This window comes from Prunus avium, chromosome 3 (assembly GCF_965620075.1).
Source record: "Prunus avium chromosome 3, drPruAviu1.hap1.1, whole genome shotgun sequence".
NCBI classification, from domain to species: Eukaryota; Viridiplantae; Streptophyta; class Magnoliopsida; order Rosales; family Rosaceae; genus Prunus; species Prunus avium.
Genome location: NC_142286.1, coordinates 24,932,739 through 24,952,974, shown reverse-complemented (window position 1 = coordinate 24,952,974; position 20,236 = coordinate 24,932,739). Strand labels below are relative to the sequence as shown.

Below are 20,236 nucleotides of genomic sequence, written 5' to 3'. Positions count from 1 at the left end.
CCTGTGTTTGTATCTGTTAACAAATTTGATCCTTTCCGTCAAAATTATGTTAAAACCTAAAAAAATGACATTTAAAATTAATTAAAAATATGTAATTAATTATAAAGATTTAAACTCAAATAATAATAACGCTGAAATGATTAAATCCCACACAACCTCAACCTCCAATGGTCTCGATTCCGGTAGGAAAAAAAAAGGGTTCTTAGTCGAATTGATGCCTACTCTTTTCTTGCTGCAATTTTTCTTCTCTCTTATGTTTTAGATTTTCTCATACTCAATCCTTCATCTCTCTCTCCTCTCCGATCCATTGCCTTGAATGTCATTGACTTTTGCTGTAACGAGGATGATCAATTGGCGGTAGAGCCATCAAGGTTACGGTGACCGGCTATGATCTTCGTGATTTGTCACAGAGAGAGAGAGAGAGAGAGAGAGAGAGAGAGAGAGAGAGAGAGAGAGAGTTGTTGTGGTTTAGGTGGGGTTGGAATGCTGGTGAGGGTGGCTATGGGTTTGGGGTTGGAGTGGTGGTGGTGAGGGTAGCTGGGTTTGGGAGGTGGTTGAGGGGTGTGTGTGTGTGAAATTGGGGAAGGTGAAATTTAAAAAAATATATATAGCATTTTCAGATTGAATTTAAAATTTTATAATCAATTACAGTTTTTTTAATTAATTTTAAATATTTTATATTTTATATTTTTAAGGGAATGGACTACATTGACTAACATATACAAACACAAGGACCAAATTGGCCAAATTGATAACACAAGGACTAAATTAGCCTCTAAGATAAAACACAGGGACCATTTGAACATTTAAGCCTTATAAAATTACATCCTATTTTTTATTCTTTGGCCTTTTCCTAATTAAGTGAAATTGGATTTGTATTTTCTTAATTAGTAAAATATATAGTGCCTAAAAACTAAAGAACCCAAAAATTAATGGGAATTATAAGGGTGTAAATTAGCATCAGCAGTAATCCCCCATATTCAGTCTCACCTGAAGCTTTAAAATACTCACTTCCTTATTGGCCATGCAGGAGAAAATAACTCGACATTCCAATAATAAGCCGCCACGCTGCAATACATGGTTATCCTCAACGCGTCGTATTCCCTCGTCCTAACCTCTGTTTCCGCGTACGATAGCGAACTTACCTAATAAGGCGCGAAACGTTCACACTCTCTCTCTCCTCTTCCAATTGGAAGTTCCACTCTCACTTTACTTCTTTCTCTCTCTTTGCATAGAACAAGGACTTCACAGCTCTGCAAGGTTTTGATCATGTTGATGACTTTGAAATTTGGATTTTGTTTTCTCCGTAATAATAACCATGAATTTTAATTTTTAAGTGGAAATAGTCCGTCCAAGAAAGCTTTGTTTCTCTCTCTGTCTTTTAAAGTTTGGTCCTAATGATTTTCTAGGGATCGTTGTCGTTGTCAGAAGTGAAATTTGGCATGGCCTCTTCCGCTTCTGAAGAAGCCCTCCAGGCCTCTTTGCCCAAGAAACTCAAGGAGAATGAGGTATTGCTTTTAAATTTAGTACAATTTAAGAAATGGGACTTTTTGGGTAATTGTTGGGTGAATTTATTTTTCATGGGTTTGTGTCAAATTTTCTATTTATGCCTTTTGTTGTGATGGGTTTTGGATATCTGGTCGTTTATGATGATTTTTGACTCGTGGTTGAAGAGAACTACACTTATTGAGACCAATCGCCATGAAATTGTTTTGTTCTCTTCAATTTTGTTAAACTTTCTGGGAAAGTTGATGCTTTGTGTTTGGTTAGCAAGTAAACTAGAAGTCTTCTATTCTTCTACACTACTGATTTCTCTGTTTCTTTCAGTGCTTTTGTTATTTTAGTTTGGGCTGTTTGATCACTCAACTAAATGCTGTAAAACTAACAGTTTCCAGCAGAAACCACTGGTTGTTTTGGTTAAAACCATTTTTTTTTAAGCTTTAACTTTTAAGCACTTTTGCAATGCATATAAACTCTCCTCGTGGTTGAAGAGAACTACACTTATATACAGTCTCCATCAGTTTGTTGGCAAATGCGGAATTTTTTTGCTAAACATACTGTTACGGCCACTGTTATTGTCACAGTTACCATTTGAAAAGTTGTAAACTTTCAGTATGTTGTCACTTACTTGTTGCCATAGTTAAGATTGTGTGTCTCTCCCTTTTATTTATTACCATTACTGGTGTTGCTGGTTTAACCTCTGACCATTATCATCACCACTCATCCTTATTGCAATGTACTGTTCTGTGTTTTAATTTTATAAAAAAGAAATTTTTATACTTATATGAATATGCAAAAAGATATATTTTAGCAATTCAATGACAATAGCTATCAAACAATTTCAACTACTCGAAATAATTTTTTTCCTTGTGGAGCTTGTTTCTCAATAAAGATCAATTACCATTTTGGATGATGGTATTGAAATTGACTTGGGTAGCGTGGGAAGAACTGTTAAGTTATGAAGAATGAGATGTAAGAAGAAAAAGCTAAGCTGTGTTATCTTGACTAATTTTACACTACATGATGATTGGCTGCCATTTCTGTATCTCGTGTACCATTGCATGGTTGTAAAAATTGTACATCTTTCTGTAGGGTGCTTTGGTCAGTGATCCTGGGAACTCAGGTAGTGTAGCAGGATCAGCAGATAGCATTGATCTCCTCAAGATTTCAACATCAGGATCATCCAATTCAAATGTTGTCAAAACTTCCAATGGTGTTTCATCTAATGACGATGATGATATGAGCATTGAAGATGATGATGGTGATGATGATAATGAATATGACTATGATGACAATGATGACAATGATGGTTTTTTGTATGATGATGATGATTATATGACTCTGCAATCTCATTTTGATAATGTGAACTTGCCTCCTGGGGTAGAAGCTCCACTGCCCTGGTTGAATGATCCTTCACCAAGTGAGAACTTAGCATCCACAAAGACGTTAACTATTTCAGATCTACCACCATGTAGTTCAACTGTTCCTTCTGAGTCAAGTTCTAGTACGAAACCGGCCGACAGCATTGATGACTGTATCATTCAAAATTCTCAACAGTTTAAGCAATTTGATATTGTGGAAGATTTCTCGGATCATCACTATAGCCGCATGGGATTTTCAGATGAGCAGGTGAGTTTACTTACTTAAACTTGAGCTTTACACCTGCCCCTCCCAAACAGATGTGCGTGCCCACATTTCACTTCACAGATGTGCCTGGTCTGGCAGAATATGCATCTTACAGATAAAAATGCACAGGCCTGAGAGCACACACAAACTAACACACCCCAAATAGGGGTAACCATTTCCCATGGGTTGCAGGGAGGGGGTGGGTTTGAGGTACCAGGACATGCACTTATGTATGGCTGTGTGATCATGTACTAATCTGTGTCTGTTTATTGATAGCCACCCAAGTCCTGGGCAAAGAGAATTCAGGAAGAGTGGAAAATGTTGGAGAAGGACTTACCAGGTGAGGTCTACCACTATGTCTAGTGATTCACCATGTTTCTATTATGTCGACAGCATGGGGGATGTATGGTTTGAGCCTTATTGTGTTTGATTTTTTATGTAATTGAATGTAAGCAATTCCAGAAATGACTAACCTTTTATATTGATCATACCAGTGTTGGAATAATTTTTGTGTTTGTAAGGTTGTATCTCCCTTTGCTATCTCTGTTTCCCATTAGGAATTTCACCTATTTTGGGAAATCAGATCCTTTTGGGTCATTTCATGGCATTAGTTTAGTAGGATGGCTTACTTCCTCTCTTATTTTAATTTTCCTTTTGCAGACACTATATTTGTAAGGGTTTATGAAGCAAGAATGGAACTTTTGAGGGCAGTTATTATAGGACCTCCGGGCACTCCCTACCATGACGGTCTTTTTGTCTTTGATTGTCTCTTCCCCACTAACTATCCTAAGTCACCACCGGTATGTATTTGGTACCACTATATTGGCTTTTATTGTATATTTGGTCTGTTGTATGTATTGACTTCAGAATTTCTTCTGTCAGATGGTGTACTACTATTCAGGTGGTCTTCGATTAAATCCAAATTTGTATGAATGTGGGAAAGTTTGTCTCAGTCTCCTAGGCACATGGAGTGGAAAACAAAATGAAAATTGGGTCCCAGGGCAATCAACAATGCTACAAGTTTTAGTCTCTATACAAGCTCTTATCCTGAATGCAGACCCCTTCTTCAATGAGCCGGGGTATGATACAACATATGTTGGAGCAGAAGGGCAAAAGAGGTCCAGGAGCTACAATGAGGAAGCATTTATTTTATCCCTAAAGACGATGATGTATACACTAAGGAGGCCACCTAAGGTATAATTACCGCGACCATCTACCATCTCTGTTAGAATTCACTTTGATCTTTTATTTGCAAAAAAAGTTTACTTCTTTCCTTGCTGGAGGATTGATTTACTAGATTGTCTCTATTGAAGTTTGAGTGTTTTGCAAAACAATAGGAAGGTTTATTTCCCAGAGTTGTGGTTTCTTGGGTTGAATCGGTTCTAAGTCTAGCATAATTGTAGGACTTAATTGAGCTAGGATTGTTTTCAATGCTTACTTTAGTGGTTAGCAAACTTTGTTGTAACCCTAACCCGCCAAGTTCCACAATGGAATTAGATCCACAATGGAATTAGAAGGGATGCAATGAGGAAGGGTAATATGGTCAGGAGGCAGAGGAATGCGTGCTTTATCTTTTACTCTATTGTCCAATATTGGGGATTATTTTAACCTGAGATGGGGTAGGATTTGGATATTGTAGATTTACTCATGGATATTCAGGTATGGTTTGAGATTCATTCAGTCTTGTCCTGGGCTGTGCTGCTCTGAATATTCATATTTTAAAGAAATTCAAGCACAATTTATCTAATTTAAAGAGTGGCAGGATCTGTTAGACACAAGAGTTTATTTTGGGATACTTTGATGTGGTGAAAAAGTTTAGGATTGTGGTTGTATTTGGGCTTGGGATACTGGCTGCAGGAGAAGATGACAGCAGCTAGCAATTAAATAGAGACAGGATGAGATTGGAACTGTAAAGTGGGGGTCCCTTGGCATGACTTGTAGGCTTCTTAGACAGGAAGCTGTACTCGGATGTACAATATGAAATAGATAGCCAGCTTTGGTATCTATTAAACTTGGAGTCCGGGAATGCTATTTTGTCTGAGCTAAGAGCTACTGGATTACCATCTATTACTAATCTCGGAAACAAATATTTTGTTATTTCACATGGAGAACTATCGAGTTATTATGGCGTCTAGATCTTCTATGCAAAATGAGTGAGGAAAACGTGGATCATCTGTTTTTACATTGCCCCTTTTCTTTAAGTCTTTGGTGGACCTCTTAAGTCTGTTTGGGTTATTCCAAAGGGTTGTTTTGATTTTCTCAGTTCCCATTTTGTCGTATGGGGCAGGGGGAAGCGTGCTTAAACCTTATGGGGCTGTTTGGTGCAGTCTGCATTTTGGAACATATGGCTGGAGCGTACCAGGAGGATTTTTGATGAGTATGAGGGAGTGGGTGTTGGTGAATTATGGGATAGAATTCAATTCTGGGCAGCTTTATGGGCTTCTGTCACTTCAGATTTCAAAGACTATTCCTACTCCACTATATTGAGGGATATGGCTGCTGCTGTGATGTGAAGTGTTTTTTTGAGTCTTGTTTATTTTTAGCCTTTTGCTGGATCTTGTTCGATTCTTTCTGGCTCATTTCTTTTGGTCCTTCTGGTGTTGCAGACTCTGTAGTTTGGCTAGTGTCTTTGTTTTAGTGTGTCTGATTCTGGTTTTCGTCTGTTATTCTGTTGTAGCTCGTTTGGCTTGTGGATGCCTTATCCACTTGGTTTTGTATCTAAAGCTTGCAATTGTTACTTGTATTCTATGGCAAAAGATAGCAGAATATAGGGAGCTCAAACAAGGTTGATTCATTGTGTTATATGACTCTGCTTGTTGTAGAAGTACTTTGAGAGTACAGACTTTATTATTTTTTAGCATTGTTATTGTCATTAATTGTCAGGTATGTAACTAATGGACCTTAAGTCATGATATATAAATTTTGCTTTGTGCGTTTCCATGCTCTTTGAATTCCGCTGGTTTTTCCTTCTGTCACAATCTATGGAACCACTGGGTATATATGTTAAGTGATGAAATATTTATTATTGGAAAGTATATAATGGAAAGGTTCAAAGAAATGCTATGTATTCCAAAAGGGAAAAGAAGGAAAAAGACAAGGAAAAAGAGAATTTTCATATACTAGAAAATCATTTCCTCATGTATTTACTTGGATCTTATGAAAATTTGATTAAATTTTGGATCTTGTAATTTCTCTGTTTTTGTTACGGAGTTGTTATTGGCACTTGAGAAAACTCATCCTGCACTCCTCTGTGGAAAAACAAGGAAGGAGCACATGATGACTTTTTTGAAGTGCCAATAACAGTTTCCTTATGAGGTATGGTGGTGGTTCGTGAGGTGAACTTTGCTGTCCGGCCCACTGATTGGTGTACTGCGATCAACATTAGAACACAATACCTCACTCTTCTTTATGGTTTACTGTGGTTTTAGTAGCATAGCTGAAAAGTGAATAGTGAGACAGTTCATATATTAGCTTTTGTTTTGAGAAGCACTTTCTCTTTTGTGTCTTATGTTTGTAATTCTATGGCTAAATTAAGTGTACTGAGATGAACATTAGAACACAATACCTCAGTCTTCTTTATGGTTTACTGTGGTTTTAGTAGCGTAGCTGAGACAGTTTGTATGTTATCTTTTGTTTTGAGAAGCACTTTCTCTTTTGTGTCTTATGTTTGTAATTCTATGGCTAAATTAAGTGGATTTTCTTGCAGTATTTTGAGGACTTTGTCTTGGGTCATTTTCGCAACCGTGCACATAATATTCTGGCAGCATGTAAAGCATATACTGAGGGCACTTTAGTAGGGTCTGTTAGCGGAGATGCAGCCCAGAATGTTGAAAATAGTGGCTCAAAACAGTTCAAGTCAAGTGTAGCTAGGATGATGAATATGCTTATTACAAATTTCACCAAAAATGGATCAACAGATTGTGAGCAGTTTCGAGTTGGAGCCTAAATCACAATTGACTAGCTGACATGATGGGATTGGGAAGGTAATAAGAGCTAAAGATACATCGGCATGGTCAAACAAATTCCTTGGACATGCATATAGTATTTTTGTTCCCCATGTGCTTTTCAATGCTCCGCTATTTTGGAATTGGTTGGTTAATTTTCAGTATGTTTTATGTTTTGGGATTCCTGGTATATGTAAGTATAAGGTAATGACTTTGAACGGGACTTGGCTCATTGCTATTGTGCTCTAATTGGAATGAATATGGCCGTATTAATATATGCTTATGCCAATTCTGGCCAAAACATTTCTTATTCCAATTACCCAATACTCAATCCATACTGACAGTTAGGATGTGTGGCGAGTAATACGTTCCGATCACCGGTTGTGCACGGCCATATCCACCTCTTTCATCTATGACCTATCTCCTGATAAGAGGCACATGGTCGTGTACAACCGGTAAAAGTGAAAAATTCTGGTGACCATGTTACATGGTACTCAGATAAAAGAATCTCTATTGTTGAAAGTATAATTGGAGTTGGAGTCTGTATTTTTGGGTTATAAGTCAAACCTGTTACTCAGGAAACGAAGCTTGATTTAAATTAGCCTGTCCATATTTAATTTTCTTTTTCAGACGCCTACCCGTATTTGATGGGTCTAAAACTTTGGATTGGATATACAATGTACAACTTACTTCGCTACAAGCAAGAGCTCTCACTTAACCTCCTTGTTTTAAACAAACAACTCCTTTAACTATTCTAAATTTCTAACCTAATTTCCAATGAGGTCTAGCCGAGTGAAATAGGGCATTGATTTGCAGACCTGTAAGAAAGTTGAGGGCTCTATAATTTAGACTATCTTATACTAAAAAAGAACAAACAATTCTAACCTAATTATATATATATATATATATATATATATATATATATATATATATGTTACACGTTCACTTTGTTTTCCTTCGTTCCTGCCATCTTCTCCCCCTCATTCCCTTTTTCTCTCTCGCTCTTCCCCTCCTCAGCCATCTTCATTCTCTCTCTTTTTTGGGTTAGGGTGGCGGATGGAAAATACGTTGTTAGACCGGTTTTTTATTTTTTTACTTTTTTTATGTGGTCGATTTTGTTATTTTCTTGGTTATGTCAAAAACAACGACATAATCTTCTCTAGGTTTTTCATGTTTGCAGGCTAATGACTATGTTCTTTGTCGTATTATAAACATGACAATGCTTGGCTCTGATTCCTCCTCAACACAAGATGTGGCCTCTTACAAAACGACACATGTTTCTCTTTTTTCTTTCACCGACGCTCTCTCTCCCTCTTCTCACCCAATCTCTTCTCCTCCCGTGCTCTCTCTTCTCTCATCTCTCCATCTCTTTCCCTGCAACTCAGATATGGAGGAGAGAGAGTGATGCCGGAGAAAAATTTTCTCCCCCAAGTCATACCATGTTCTTCCACCATTCTCAAAATTTTCAGAACTCCCCAATAAATAACTCAATAAAATTAAAAATTAAAAAAGGAGAAATCAATACATAGTGTTTGGGTGATGACCATGGAGGAAGAGTGATTGGGTGATGATGATGATGGAGGAAGAGTGATTGGAGAGAGAACGGGGAATGGAGGAGGGGGAGGTGACGCGGAGATGGAAGATGGCGGTCGACATTGATGCCGAGGATGGAAAATGGCAGTGATGGGGAAGAGAAAGGGGCTGAAAATTTATTCTAAAGAATTGTAGGGGAAGAGACAGAGACAGAGATGAGAGAAGAGACAAGGGGGAGGAGAGAAGAGTGGGTGAGAAGAGAGAGAGAGAGAGAGTCGGTGAAACAAAAAAAATAAAAAAAAAGATACAAGTGTCGTTTTTTACGAAGGCCATGTCATGTGTTGAAGAGGAATGGCTCCTAATATATCAGGAGCCAAGCATTGTCCTTATAAACAAAGAAAAGATACGACCAACGAGGCTAAGAGAGAATAATTGTCGGTGAACAGATTGAACATAATGATGTTGAGATAAATATTGCCAGTGAAGTTTTAAGGCTTGTAGATGTTGAGGAGATGTATTAATTTTTGTTGTTGAGAAATAGATAGTATTTTATTAAACCCAACATAACATTATAGTAAAGACTAACATATTAACGGCGCAGTCTTGTTAAAACCTTTCCAGAGAAAATAACGTGGGACAAAATCTCGGGGAGGAAAGAGTATACAATTCAGTTGCAAGTACCGACAGTAGGCTAGGGGCACACATTGCTAAAGAGCCACCCATATTGCCATTTGAGTCATGCACAATCACACCAATTCCCTGAAGACCTTGCTTCGTATCAAACACACCATCAACATTATGTTTAAAATAACCAGTCAGTTGGGGGGCGTCAATATCTACCCATGATCTGACAAAGAAATAGTCCTATGATGTGATGCATTAATTTGGTGATACTCCGCATCATAGTTCTTCGGACAGAAGAGAATACGCTCTGCAGACATCGGTTCAGAACCAAAATGGACTCCATTTCTGTCATTCCAAAGTAACCAAAAAACAATAGCAAATAGAGCTTGCTTAGCAACTGGGATCAGCTCCAATGCAGCCAACAACCAAATAGCAGCATCGTCCACTGTCAAGGCTAGAAAAGTTTGCGGCAAGTCCAACTGCTTGCAGACTTGATGAATTGCCGCACAGTGTCAGTCTCGTAGGGCATGAACAGCGGTTTCGCAGCCATCAGAACATCATCTGAAACAATTTACCTCAGTTGATATCTTCCGTTGACCAAGGACAGCTCTTGTCGGAAGGGCGTTCTGAGCTAATCACCATAGAAAATGCTGTATTAATTGAAGTTTGAATCTTTTTGATATTTGAATCTTCAGAGAGAGTTTAAAAAATTTTAATCTTAAGAGAGAGAGAGAGAGAGAGAGAGAGAGAGAGAGAGAGAGAGAGAGAGAACCCTGATATCCATTTGGTTTTTGATTCGGATGAGTCCTGTTGACTCTCCCATATTTTGGTTATCATATAGGTTTAGTTTTAGTTTCATAGGAAAATATGATTTTGTTTTTTTTATTACCGTTAATAATTTTAGAGTAGATTTACTAGAGCCTAAAATTTGTTCTATGATTAAAACCGATTTGATATATTACCTAGTGCTAAAACGGTTTAGGTAAATTTTATAACATAAGCTATTGTGTGTGTGCATTATATAATATGGATTAGTCCTTTTAACCTGTCAAAATAAGAGTAAATTCCAAATCATAAAATGAAAGCTAGGAGGATAAAAGGAAGATCTTGCACATTACTTCTCATCTTGAAATGGGGTGAATTGCAGAAATTGTATTTGTTATAGCATGTGTGTTTTCTTAATAGATTACAAGAGATTGGAAAATGAATTGGAGGCTAGGGGACGAACCCAGGATTTCAAATTGGGGCGGGCTAAATCTTCAAGAGAGGAGCAGAGTTTGCAGGAGCAGCAAGGCCAGTGACGGTTCCATGAGTCGAAAGTTGAGTAAGCAAAATTTTCATGTTAAACTCGATAGTACGAAAAATGTTCACGTTAAACTCAACGGTATAAGTGAATTTTATTTTATATTAAAATAAACAAAATTTACAAATTAAATACTTTTTTTGTTGTTGAAGAGGCGACGTCTTTTTTTCAGAGAAAAGAGAAAAGCATGCCCAAATACAACACATTCAAGCACCAAAAACAAAACAAGAAAGTATTAAAAACACACTTATAATAAAATTATATAGTATTCTTTACCAACAAACAATTATATATAGTATTGTTTATTTTTATACCACCCATGTGTGTCGGCCTGCCCAAGCCCAAGACAAACATTTGTTATTTTTTTATTTATTTCTTTAACCTATATATTATATCTATTTCTGCCCAAGCCCAAGACACGTGGGTATTTTTTTTAAAGATTGAGGAGGGCTAAAATTTACTTTGAGCTATAAAAAAATAAAATCCCCCCGAGCTATAGCCCAGGTGAGACCTTTGTGTATAGGGTTCATATAAATTGGAGGATCTCTCAATTTAGAGACCTAGGTTGCCGCCTTGCTTGACTATCTCAGGCCGCTCTTGCCAAACATACAAAAGTAAGGGGAAAAAAACTATAGAATGAACTCCAACTATGTGATTTTCGTTTCCACACAAAATTGGAGAATGACCGATAATTTTCACCCAATTCAGGCCCTGAGCATAGGGTGTGCAGGCTGGGCAACTGCACAGTGCGCCTAAAAAAATAGGGTCTCCCAAAAACCTTTTAACCCAACAATTACATAAGCAATAGGTCTTTTAAGTGTGTGACGAATGCTTTTTGGGGTTTACCTTTGAAATTATTTGTGCATTTTTCTTTATTTTTCATTTGGTCGGCCTCTTTTACTTAAACTAACCAACTTTGCACCCAAAAGTGGAACTTTTTATGATTATTAAGTGTTGAACGTACGTAAAATACCTAAACTTATATTTCTACCCTCCAAAATCAATGGATGTGCCCCAGCCCATCCTAAATACTTCTGGCGAGGTGTAAATTTCTTATTTATATTAGACCGAGAACCTACGGCTGCGAATTGATCACTTCAAATACTATGTCATTTTCTTTTACATGAAAATTTTATTTAAAAGGATAATGTGGCGTGCGTGAGATAAAAAGAAAACACGCGGTAAACCACATCTACGGCTATAAATTGATCACTTCAAATACAATGTCTTTAATTTTTCTTTTATATGAAAATTTGAAAGAATTAAAAGGATAATGTATCCAACATAAAAAAGAAAAAGAAAAAAAAAGGGCTAATATGGCATGGGAGAAATTACCACGCGGTAAACCACACCATCTATTTACACAAGCTGCCTTTACTCAGAGTATATATACCATCCAAGCCCCTATAAAGTATTACATAATAAATATCTTTCCTTCCCAACTTCAAAGGAAACAAAACCTAGTTTTCACTTTCACATATTGTTGCTCAAAAAATCATGGAGACTGCTAGGAGTCTGGGATTACCTGTCGGATTTCAATTTGAGCCATCTGAAATGGAGCTCTTGGCTCACTATCTTTACAACAAGGTAAATGGTTTACCGCTTTCTTCCAACGCAGTGATTGAGTGTGATCTTTATGGAGAGGAAGAAACATGGAGGAGGCTCTTCGACGAAACTGGTGAAACAAGTCTCTACTTTTTCACCGAGTTGAAGAAGAAGACGGCGAAAGGTTCACGTGTAGAGAGGACGTCACTGGGAGGCTGCGTTACATGGAGAAACCAGAGCGATAAGGCCATCTATGGAAATGATGGACCACCAAACAAGACTCTTATTGGGTATAAGCGAACGTTCTCATATGTTCCCAAAAAGACGTCCACCAAGGCAAAGGGAGAAATGGTCATGCATGAGTTTAGGCTTGCTGGGTGCCTTCTCAACAACAACAATCAAGTAAGTAGTTCATTCCAGTCTTGTATTTAGATTTGGATCGTTTTGGTTCTTTGAATATGATTTTCTTAGAGTTATCTTTATTTGTTCCTTAATTTTCCCTAAGTTTCCAGGTTCTATATATATATATTTCTTCTGATTTTACGTCTATGTGAAAGTGACTTGGTTGCTGCCGCCGTCTTTGGCCCATTAGGGTTTCATCTTTCTTTATGTTCCGGTTGTCGGTGTGTGTGATATATCTTTTATGTGGGTTTTCATAAATAGACGTTGAATAATTTTATTGTTCTTGTATGAATCAAGATCATGTATAACACAATCTTGAGCTTTTAATCTTCGTTGTGTATTACAAATCCGATGGCTATAATACTATTAATCCTTGACTAATAAACCCCTTCGAAATTTTAAAATGAAAGATTGTAACCATAAACACCTAAATAAAACACAGAGTTAATCCTCTCTGCGTCTTTTATGTTTGCAGGCTAAAGACTATGTTCTTTGTCGCATCATAAATAAACAAAAGTTACAACCGACGAGGCTAAGAGACAAACAGAATATGAATATTGCCAATGAGAAGAACGAACCAAATGATCAGGAAGTGAATATTGCCAATGACCAGAAGGATCAGGAGATGGATATTGCCAGTGAAGTTTTAAAGCTTTTTTTTTAGGTGAGACCCAAGGGTATCCACTGCCGACAGTAGTGACTAATCCCTTTCGCCGCGGGAGCTCTCCCAATGGAGGTAAACGGCTGGCCACAAAATGCGCTCCATTCCCATGTGCGGGGATCGAACCCCTAACCTCATGGTTAAGGGTTTTAAAGCTTTTAGATGCCGAGGAGATGTATTGATTTCAGTTCCATCGAATCCTTTTGATATTTGAGTACCTCATCATATGATTACATTATTTTGTTTTCGTTTTTAATCCTGTAATTTGATGACTCATGCATGTGAACAATTGGAGAGTTTAAAGATATTTAATCTTAAGAGAGCTTAAAGATGATACCAAAACTCAACATTTTCCATTTTCAGAACGGATATAAAGCCAAAAAATATTGAAGGAAAAACTATCCTCACTATTTTGGTATCGCTCGATGAAAATGTGAAGGAAGAACTTATCCTCATTTGCTTAACATTTTTAATTCTTAATATTATCATTAACTAATGGCATTTTTTGGTATTTTGAATGTTTCATCATTCTCTCCCTTTTTCTTTATATATATAGATTAAAGACAAACATATTTTTTGGCTTTTTATCGTGAATAGTCTTGAGGTTTGCAAAATTGTCACAAATCATCCTTAAGGTTTTTTTTTTTTTTGGTTGTTGTTGTTGACATTAATAGTCCTTAAGGTTACCCTCCCTCATCTCCCTCTCCCTCTATGTTTTTTTCTCCCTCACAACCCGACCACCCATATCCCCACCCGCAATCCATGCACGAGCCCCAACCTGCAAACCCACACTTCGACCCATTCTCCCTTTATTTTTTATTTAATCGGCCTCTTTTACTTAAACTAACCAACTTAGCACTCAAAAGTGGAACTTTTTATGACTATTAAGTGTTGAACGTACGTGAAAGACCTAAAATTTTATTTCTACCTAGAGCCTCCAAAATCAATATGGATGCTGCCCCATCCCATCCTAAATATTTCTAGCGAGCTCTAAATTTCTTATTTATTTTAGAGCTAGAACCTACGGCTGCGAATTGATCACATCAAATACTATGTCATTTTATTTTATATGAAAATTTGATTCGAAAGGATAATGTGGGGTGAGTGAGATAAAAAGAAAACATGCAGTAAACGACATCTACGGCTATATATCGATCACTTCAAATACAATTAATGTCTTTTCTTTTTCTTTTATATGAAAATTTGAAAGAATTAAAAGGATAATGTATCCAACCAAAAAAAAAGGGGTAATGTGGCGTGATTGAAGAAATTACACCGCGGTAAACCACACCATCTATTTACACAAGCTACCTTTACTCAGACTATATATACCATCCAAGCAAACAAAACCTACAAAGTATTAGATTTCGTATCTTTCCTTCTCAACTTCAAAGCAAACAAAACCTACTTTCACTTTCACATATTGTTGCTCAGTCATCACATGGAGACTGCTACGAGTCTGGGATTACCGGTTGGATGTCGATTCGAGCCATCTGAAACGGAGCTCTTGGCTCACTAGTCTTTACATAGTCAAACTTCTTATCAGCCTAGAGCAGATAAAAGTTATGGACTGTTGGATGATGGAAGAAATTGTTGCACAGACAGAAGCAGAACATCCAGAGGAAATGGAACTTCCCTCTAGTGAAGTCCATCATGCAGAGAATGCATATGTCTTGAAGGAAAGGTATGTTGTACTGTCAACACCAACTCTCACTAAAAAATGTTGGGGTCTATGTAGAAAAGATCCATGTGCTAAAAATGCTGGGAAAAACCCTTGTATTACACTTACTGAAACTAGGCCCAATTTGCATTTATTACTTATTTTCTATGGCTATTTTGTCCTTAAAGGTATTAACCAGAGAGGAGATTAAGATACCAGTGAGAGAGAATGAGTGGTGGTTACCAACAAAGAGAACAGGTACCAGTGTAGGGAAGATTTCTTCCTCTTTAGAAAGTTGTGACTATTTTTTATTTTAAATATTCTATGTAATGAAAAAATTTCTTCTTTTTTGCCATAGTTAGGAAGGTGGATGGTGGTTTTCTCACACACACAGTAAAGGTGTCATGAGAATTCAAATCTGAGACCACTGGTTTGCAAGTCAATGCCCTCCCATTAGAGAATGACTATTAATGTTTATGCTGTTACTATATCTACCCCACATTCGTTCTAGGTTGCTGATTTAGTTAACACCTCAGTCCTTCAACAAGATGGTTAATGCAGACAGAGGGAGGAACAATTTTTCTCACCTGGCAATAAATCACCTTCTAAGTATTGTTTTTCTTCTTTAGATAATTTTTCCATGTAATATTGGTGAGGCTAATGCTCTCCGTGTAAATTTGTAAGTGCTTTGGTTGTTGAAGCTTTTGATGTTATTTATGCAAAGTTTCAAAACCCCCTGCCCTGGTATGAGAGGCAAAACTGACGAACAAAATGATTTTAAATCAACTGAATTTGTTCAGTGCAAGAATATGCTTTGCTGATGTTAAATAAGAAAGTAGGATGCTTATGGGGTTCAGTTCAAGTCTATTAACAAGTCTATCAACCTCGGTTGCTAAAACTTATGTTTTCGATACAAATCTTGTGTAGGTAGCAAGAATGCAACAGAAATGTGATCTTAATGGAAACATAGAAATGGAAGTTGCTGGTTTTAGCTTGCAAAAGCTGCATCCTTGTTACATTTCCTATGAACAGCTTCTAGTTTGAGGTTGAAATGCACTTGGGACATCAGTGCGTGAAAACGAATCTGAACCAGAAGTGGTCTCCTCGTAATTAATGGCTTCTATTGGAAGTTCTGTAAGGCGCTGGAGGAACCACGGCATTGGGGATATACCAACATCTGAAACTCCCTCGAGAACTTGAACAACCTGCCTCATGGTTGGCCTATCTTTCTCATCATCTTGAATGCACCAACAAGCGACTTTGCATGCTCTACTAAGTTCATCCTTGTCGGCTTGCCTTCTAACCTGTAATCTAACAAGCTAATAGCATCTTTTCCTTCATTTATTACATTTGCAACCCGGATAGGAAGGTAGTTTTCTAACCCATCATCGAACCCGTCTCTGTTTCTCCTTCCTGATATAACCTCAATCAGACATTCCATAGCTAAACACGTCAGCTTATGGAATGATTGCTTCGCCTGAAAACCATTCTGGTGCAAGATAGCCTAGCGTTCCTCGCATGGTTGTCAAAACTCGGCTGCAGTTTCCGTCTAACAGCTTTGCAAGACCAAAATCTCCAAGTTTCGGGTTGTATTCTGCATCCAACAAAATGTTATCAGGCTTGATGTCACAGTGTATGATGCAGTCCAAGCACTCCTCATGGAGGTAAGCCAATCCTTTCGCAGTCCCTATTGCAATATGATATCTAGCTTTCCAATCGAAGACTAGTGGGTTCTTCGGAAGCAAGAGGGAGTGTAAAGAACCATTTGGCATGCACTCATAAACTAAAAGTCTTTTTGAAGCTTTTACACAAAATCCCCGGAGGCGAACAAGATTGATGTGTTGGATTGCACCAATAGTTCTCACTTCAGCGCGAAATTGTTTCTCTACCTGCTGCAGACATTTAAGTTCTTACACTGCTATGGCAGTTGAATCAGCCAATATACCCTTGAAAACGGAACCAAAACCTCCTTCTCCAAGTTTTTCAGAGAAATTCTTTGTTGCTTTTTTTAAATCTCTATACTTAAACAGCACGAGAGAATCCTCAACTGTGTCCAATGCTCCTACTAACTGTTTCCTTCTGAAAATGACCATGACAACGCTTAAGACAAAGAATAACCCTGCAAGTACTCCAATAACAATCCAAGCAGTCTCTCTCTTTTTCTTGTTTGCAGAATATATAATTTGATCCTTCTCAGATCCTGTAACTCAGACGTGCCAATCCTGGTCTCTCTTTCCTGCAGATGCTAGTTGCTTTAGATTGAATAGGTCTCCTTTCCAAATCAGACACTGATAATCATAAGCAAAAGCAGTGCATGAGCAATTTCTTAAGCACGCTAATTTACATTCGTCAACATTCTTAACTGTCGAAGACTCGGAAAGCATAGGATTGAGAACATCATGCATTACAAGAAATGAGGAATTTCTCACATCATTGCATTGTAAAGGAGTTTTCCTCACACAGCCATTTGAGTGATCTTGTAATTTCCAATCTTTTCGGACTTGGGGTTCAAATCCTTGCAGGCAGCCACAAAGAGACACATTCTTCTGGTTGCAGATGCTAAAAGCACCACATGAACCATAAACGTCACATTGTTCGAGTGGTCGCATCCAGGTCAAAGTCCATTGTGTGAACTCCTTCCCTCTGATAAATAACTTGAGCTGACCAGTGATTTCTAGCATAATCCTGATAAAGTTATTTGAAGAGGCATCAGCATAAGTAAAATAGCTTTCATTCTCATTTGAAGCAAAAGTAAAATTTGAAATATAATCATTCTCCGCCATTTCTGGAACAAGGCTGAAGAGTTACAAAATGAGAGAAACAGAGGACCATTGCAAACAAACATACCAAAATAACAACAAAAATGAACATCGATCAAATTATTTCATCCCCCAAAAACAAAGCGAAAACATTAAAACTCTGCAACAAATTAACATCAATTTCATGCGTGGATTCAAAGGTCTTGAAGCCCTTTAGCAAACAGAGAAGCAAAAGCTTGCATATGGTGTTTTTCCAAAACCAAACCAACCTCAACATCTCCAGGAATACCATCCCTAGACTCTGCCAGGGACATGGCTCCTGTCTCTTCGATCGAAACCACCTCCACCTTGCTTGGCCTTCCCCATCCAAAATCTGTATCATAAATCCCAAACCTTGGTGAACCAGCAACACCCATAAACCTCTCTTCACTGCGCACAGCAGGGTAAAGTTTCGGAACCCAAGTCTCTGCGCCATTCAAAATCCCATCACTGCCCGCACTTTTTATAGCTTCACTGATTTCGTTGACCACCACGGTCAACCCATCCTCTCCTAGAAGCCCTTTCCTATCTGCAACTACTGCACGGCCCCCTATGCAGTTCCCAAAATAGTTTGCAGGTATCGGAGGGTCAAAGCGAGACCTGCAGTCCACAGTGAAGCCCATCATAACTGGCTTATCGGTCTGTTTTTCCTCTGCCTTGGCTATGCAAACACATGTATAAGCACATGTTACAGAAAATGTTGACAAATGAGGACGATCAGATTGTTTTCCATTCTTGATCATCTCTGCCATTTGGGTCAAAATCCACTGCTTCATTGCCTCTATTTCCGGTCGTGTGATGACAAAGATGCCGCGAACTGCGTCTGGTGGTGGAGATTTAAACTGGGTAACCATCAAGCTCCTGTTGTTGGGTCCGTCCAGATTCTGAAATTGGTTCAAGAAGATTGGTTCGAGCCCGGCCGGGTCTTGGACGACCCTTCTGTCAAAAAATGGTTTCAGCTGATCTGGTAGAGCTGAACCAGATGGATCATCACCAAGATGTTTGCAAATGTGAGCCCATGATTTCACAAACATGGTTGAAGACTTGCCGTCCAGGATGGCATGGTGCATGGATGTGCCAATGGAGAAGCCGTTGCCGTTGGGGAAGACGGTGACTTGGAACGCCACGGCTGCGGCCTTTTCGTGAGATATTGGTAATTGGGGTACGAGAGGATGGTACTCTTTGGCCTCAACAAAGTTGCTACGGCTTGAAAGATGGTGGAAATCAGAATGAGACTCAGCAATGGTGAGCGAAACGGCGTCCCCTTGGACATAAGTGAGAACTGGTTTGGGGGAGTGCTGGGGCCAAGTGATGTTTCCTGCTAGAGGTCGGAAGTGTTGGAGGGCGATGGAGAGCGAGGCTTTGAGTTTTGAAACGAGTGTGGTGGTTTCGAAGGAGTTTGAGATTTGATAGAAGAAAAGGCGTTGGACGGGTGCAAATCTGAGCCAGACTAAATCAAACAAGGTTAGAGGAAGGGCGTCAGGTGTGGCTGAGTGATCTTCTGGTGAGCTTGGCTGTGGAGCAACCTTGCAAACCTCAACCACTCTGACCGAGTTTAGGTCTGCCATTGGGGATGGATCATGGAAGCAAAGTTGAATGAAGGATTTAATATAATTGATGAACAGACCTGATGAATGTTCCTTAATTCTTATTTTAAATGGCCATGTGGCAAGTATTCTATAATTTCTCATGTGGGGTATGTCATTTAATTTAAACTGTGCCCAATTTGTTTGATCAAATGTCGTTGTAGTTAGTTGATTATCGAGGAGATCTCCTATGATGTGATGCATTAATTTGGTGATATCACTAGTAAAAAAAAACCTTACGCGACCAAATTTATTGTTGATGAGTGTCATAAGAAGTATGCATTACAAAAGATGGCAAAGCTTAGGCAAGATCATAGATGTAAATTACTAAATGAAGTGCGGAAATGAGGAGAGCTTGTTGGTATTCAACAAGCTGCAAGGCAACTGAAGCCTAATAATATAAAGAGTGTGGAAGAATGGCAAAGTTTCATCAAGAAACGTACTGGGGTTCTCAAAGTGTCTTTTATTGAGGTAACCATCGTATTAATTTGTAATGAGGTTTTTCCTTTGGCAAATTACAATGGTTAAGTTGCTAAAATGAGTTTTCAAACAAAATGCCACCAGTTGCTAAAATAAGTTTTTAAACAAAATGCAGGTGGCAGATCAAGTGTCAGTTTCATTCTTGTTAGATGATGTCTACTGCCAGTGCTATCATGAGGTTTTTGCATAGGTTACGTTGTAGGTTTGGCAGCACTATTATGAGTGAATGAGTTGGAGGTTGTGTACAAGTTAATTGTAAATTTGGTTGCACTATATTATGTGTTTCTTTAATACTTTATAGAGTTTGTATTTGGAATTGATTATGATTAGTATACTTTTCAATGAAATGGTTCTTTCTTTCAAGTTTGGTTGCAATACTACTTTTTGTTTTGTGAAATTTTGTATCTAGGGAAATAATAGATGATATAAGTATATTGTAAATATGAAACAGGAGCAGGCAGGGAATTAATAATTTTTTAAAAAAATTTAAGGTTAAACACGGCATGCACTAAACATCTTAAATGAGAATTAATTACTCTTTTATGTCGCACAAAGCGTGTCCTAATTGCTTTAA

General features: G+C 38.0%; 2 protein-coding genes and 2 pseudogenes across 5 annotated transcripts; 2 read left to right on the top strand and 2 right to left on the bottom strand.

The window, feature by feature from the left end:
* Positions 1-1,102: 1,102 nt before the first annotated feature.
* LOC110767000 (putative ubiquitin-conjugating enzyme E2 38) lies at positions 1,103-7,371 on the top strand. Of its 4 annotated transcripts, none has more exons than XM_021970420.2 (7): positions 1,103-1,260; positions 1,410-1,508; positions 2,593-3,129; positions 3,403-3,466; positions 3,787-3,926; positions 4,009-4,320; positions 6,833-7,371. In XM_021970420.2, exons 2-7 carry the CDS (start codon positions 1,443-1,445, stop codon positions 7,070-7,072), a joined length of 1,359 nt encoding a protein of 452 aa, XP_021826112.1. In that variant the 5' UTR covers positions 1,103-1,260; positions 1,410-1,442; the 3' UTR covers positions 7,073-7,371. The 4 variants fall into 4 exon arrangements, with proteins under 4 accessions (XP_021826112.1, XP_088106981.1, XP_021826113.1 ...); XM_088250855.1 differs by lacking the exon at positions 6,833-7,371 and adding an exon at positions 5,454-6,064; XM_021970421.2 differs by lacking the exon at positions 6,833-7,371 and adding an exon at positions 5,414-6,064.
* A 4,656-nt stretch (positions 7,372-12,027) lies between these two features.
* LOC110766986 (NAC domain-containing protein 79-like) lies at positions 12,028-13,141 on the top strand. The gene is made up of 2 exons (XM_021970409.2): positions 12,028-12,477; positions 12,953-13,141. The coding sequence occupies exons 1-2, from the start codon at positions 12,028-12,030 to the stop codon at positions 13,139-13,141; spliced, it is 639 nt and encodes a 212-aa protein (XP_021826101.2).
* Positions 13,142-15,820: 2,679 nt separating this feature from the next.
* Positions 15,821-17,581, bottom strand: LOC110766985 (G-type lectin S-receptor-like serine/threonine-protein kinase At2g19130 pseudogene; annotated as a pseudogene).
* A 113-nt stretch (positions 17,582-17,694) lies between these two features.
* Positions 17,695-19,200, bottom strand: LOC110767001 (phenolic glucoside malonyltransferase 1 pseudogene; annotated as a pseudogene).
* Between the last annotated feature and the right edge of the window lie 1,036 nt (positions 19,201-20,236).

Bases quoted from the DNA above. Each gene is read 5' to 3' on its own strand.
- LOC110767000 (XM_021970420.2), top strand. From the start codon at position 1,443: ATGGCCTCTTCCGCTTCTGAAGAAGCCCTCCAGGCCTCTTTGCCCAAG. The intron at 1,509-2,592 runs GTATTGCTTTTA...ATCTTTCTGTAG, and splicing joins AGAAACTCAAGGAGAATGAG to GGTGCTTTGGTCAGTGATCC. The intron at 3,927-4,008 runs GTATGTATTTGG...TTCTTCTGTCAG, and splicing joins ACTATCCTAAGTCACCACCG to ATGGTGTACTACTATTCAGG.
- LOC110766986 (XM_021970409.2), top strand. From the start codon at position 12,028: ATGGAGACTGCTAGGAGTCTGGGATTACCTGTCGGATTTCAATTTGAG. The intron at 12,478-12,952 runs GTAAGTAGTTCA...TTATGTTTGCAG, and splicing joins TTCTCAACAACAACAATCAA to GCTAAAGACTATGTTCTTTG.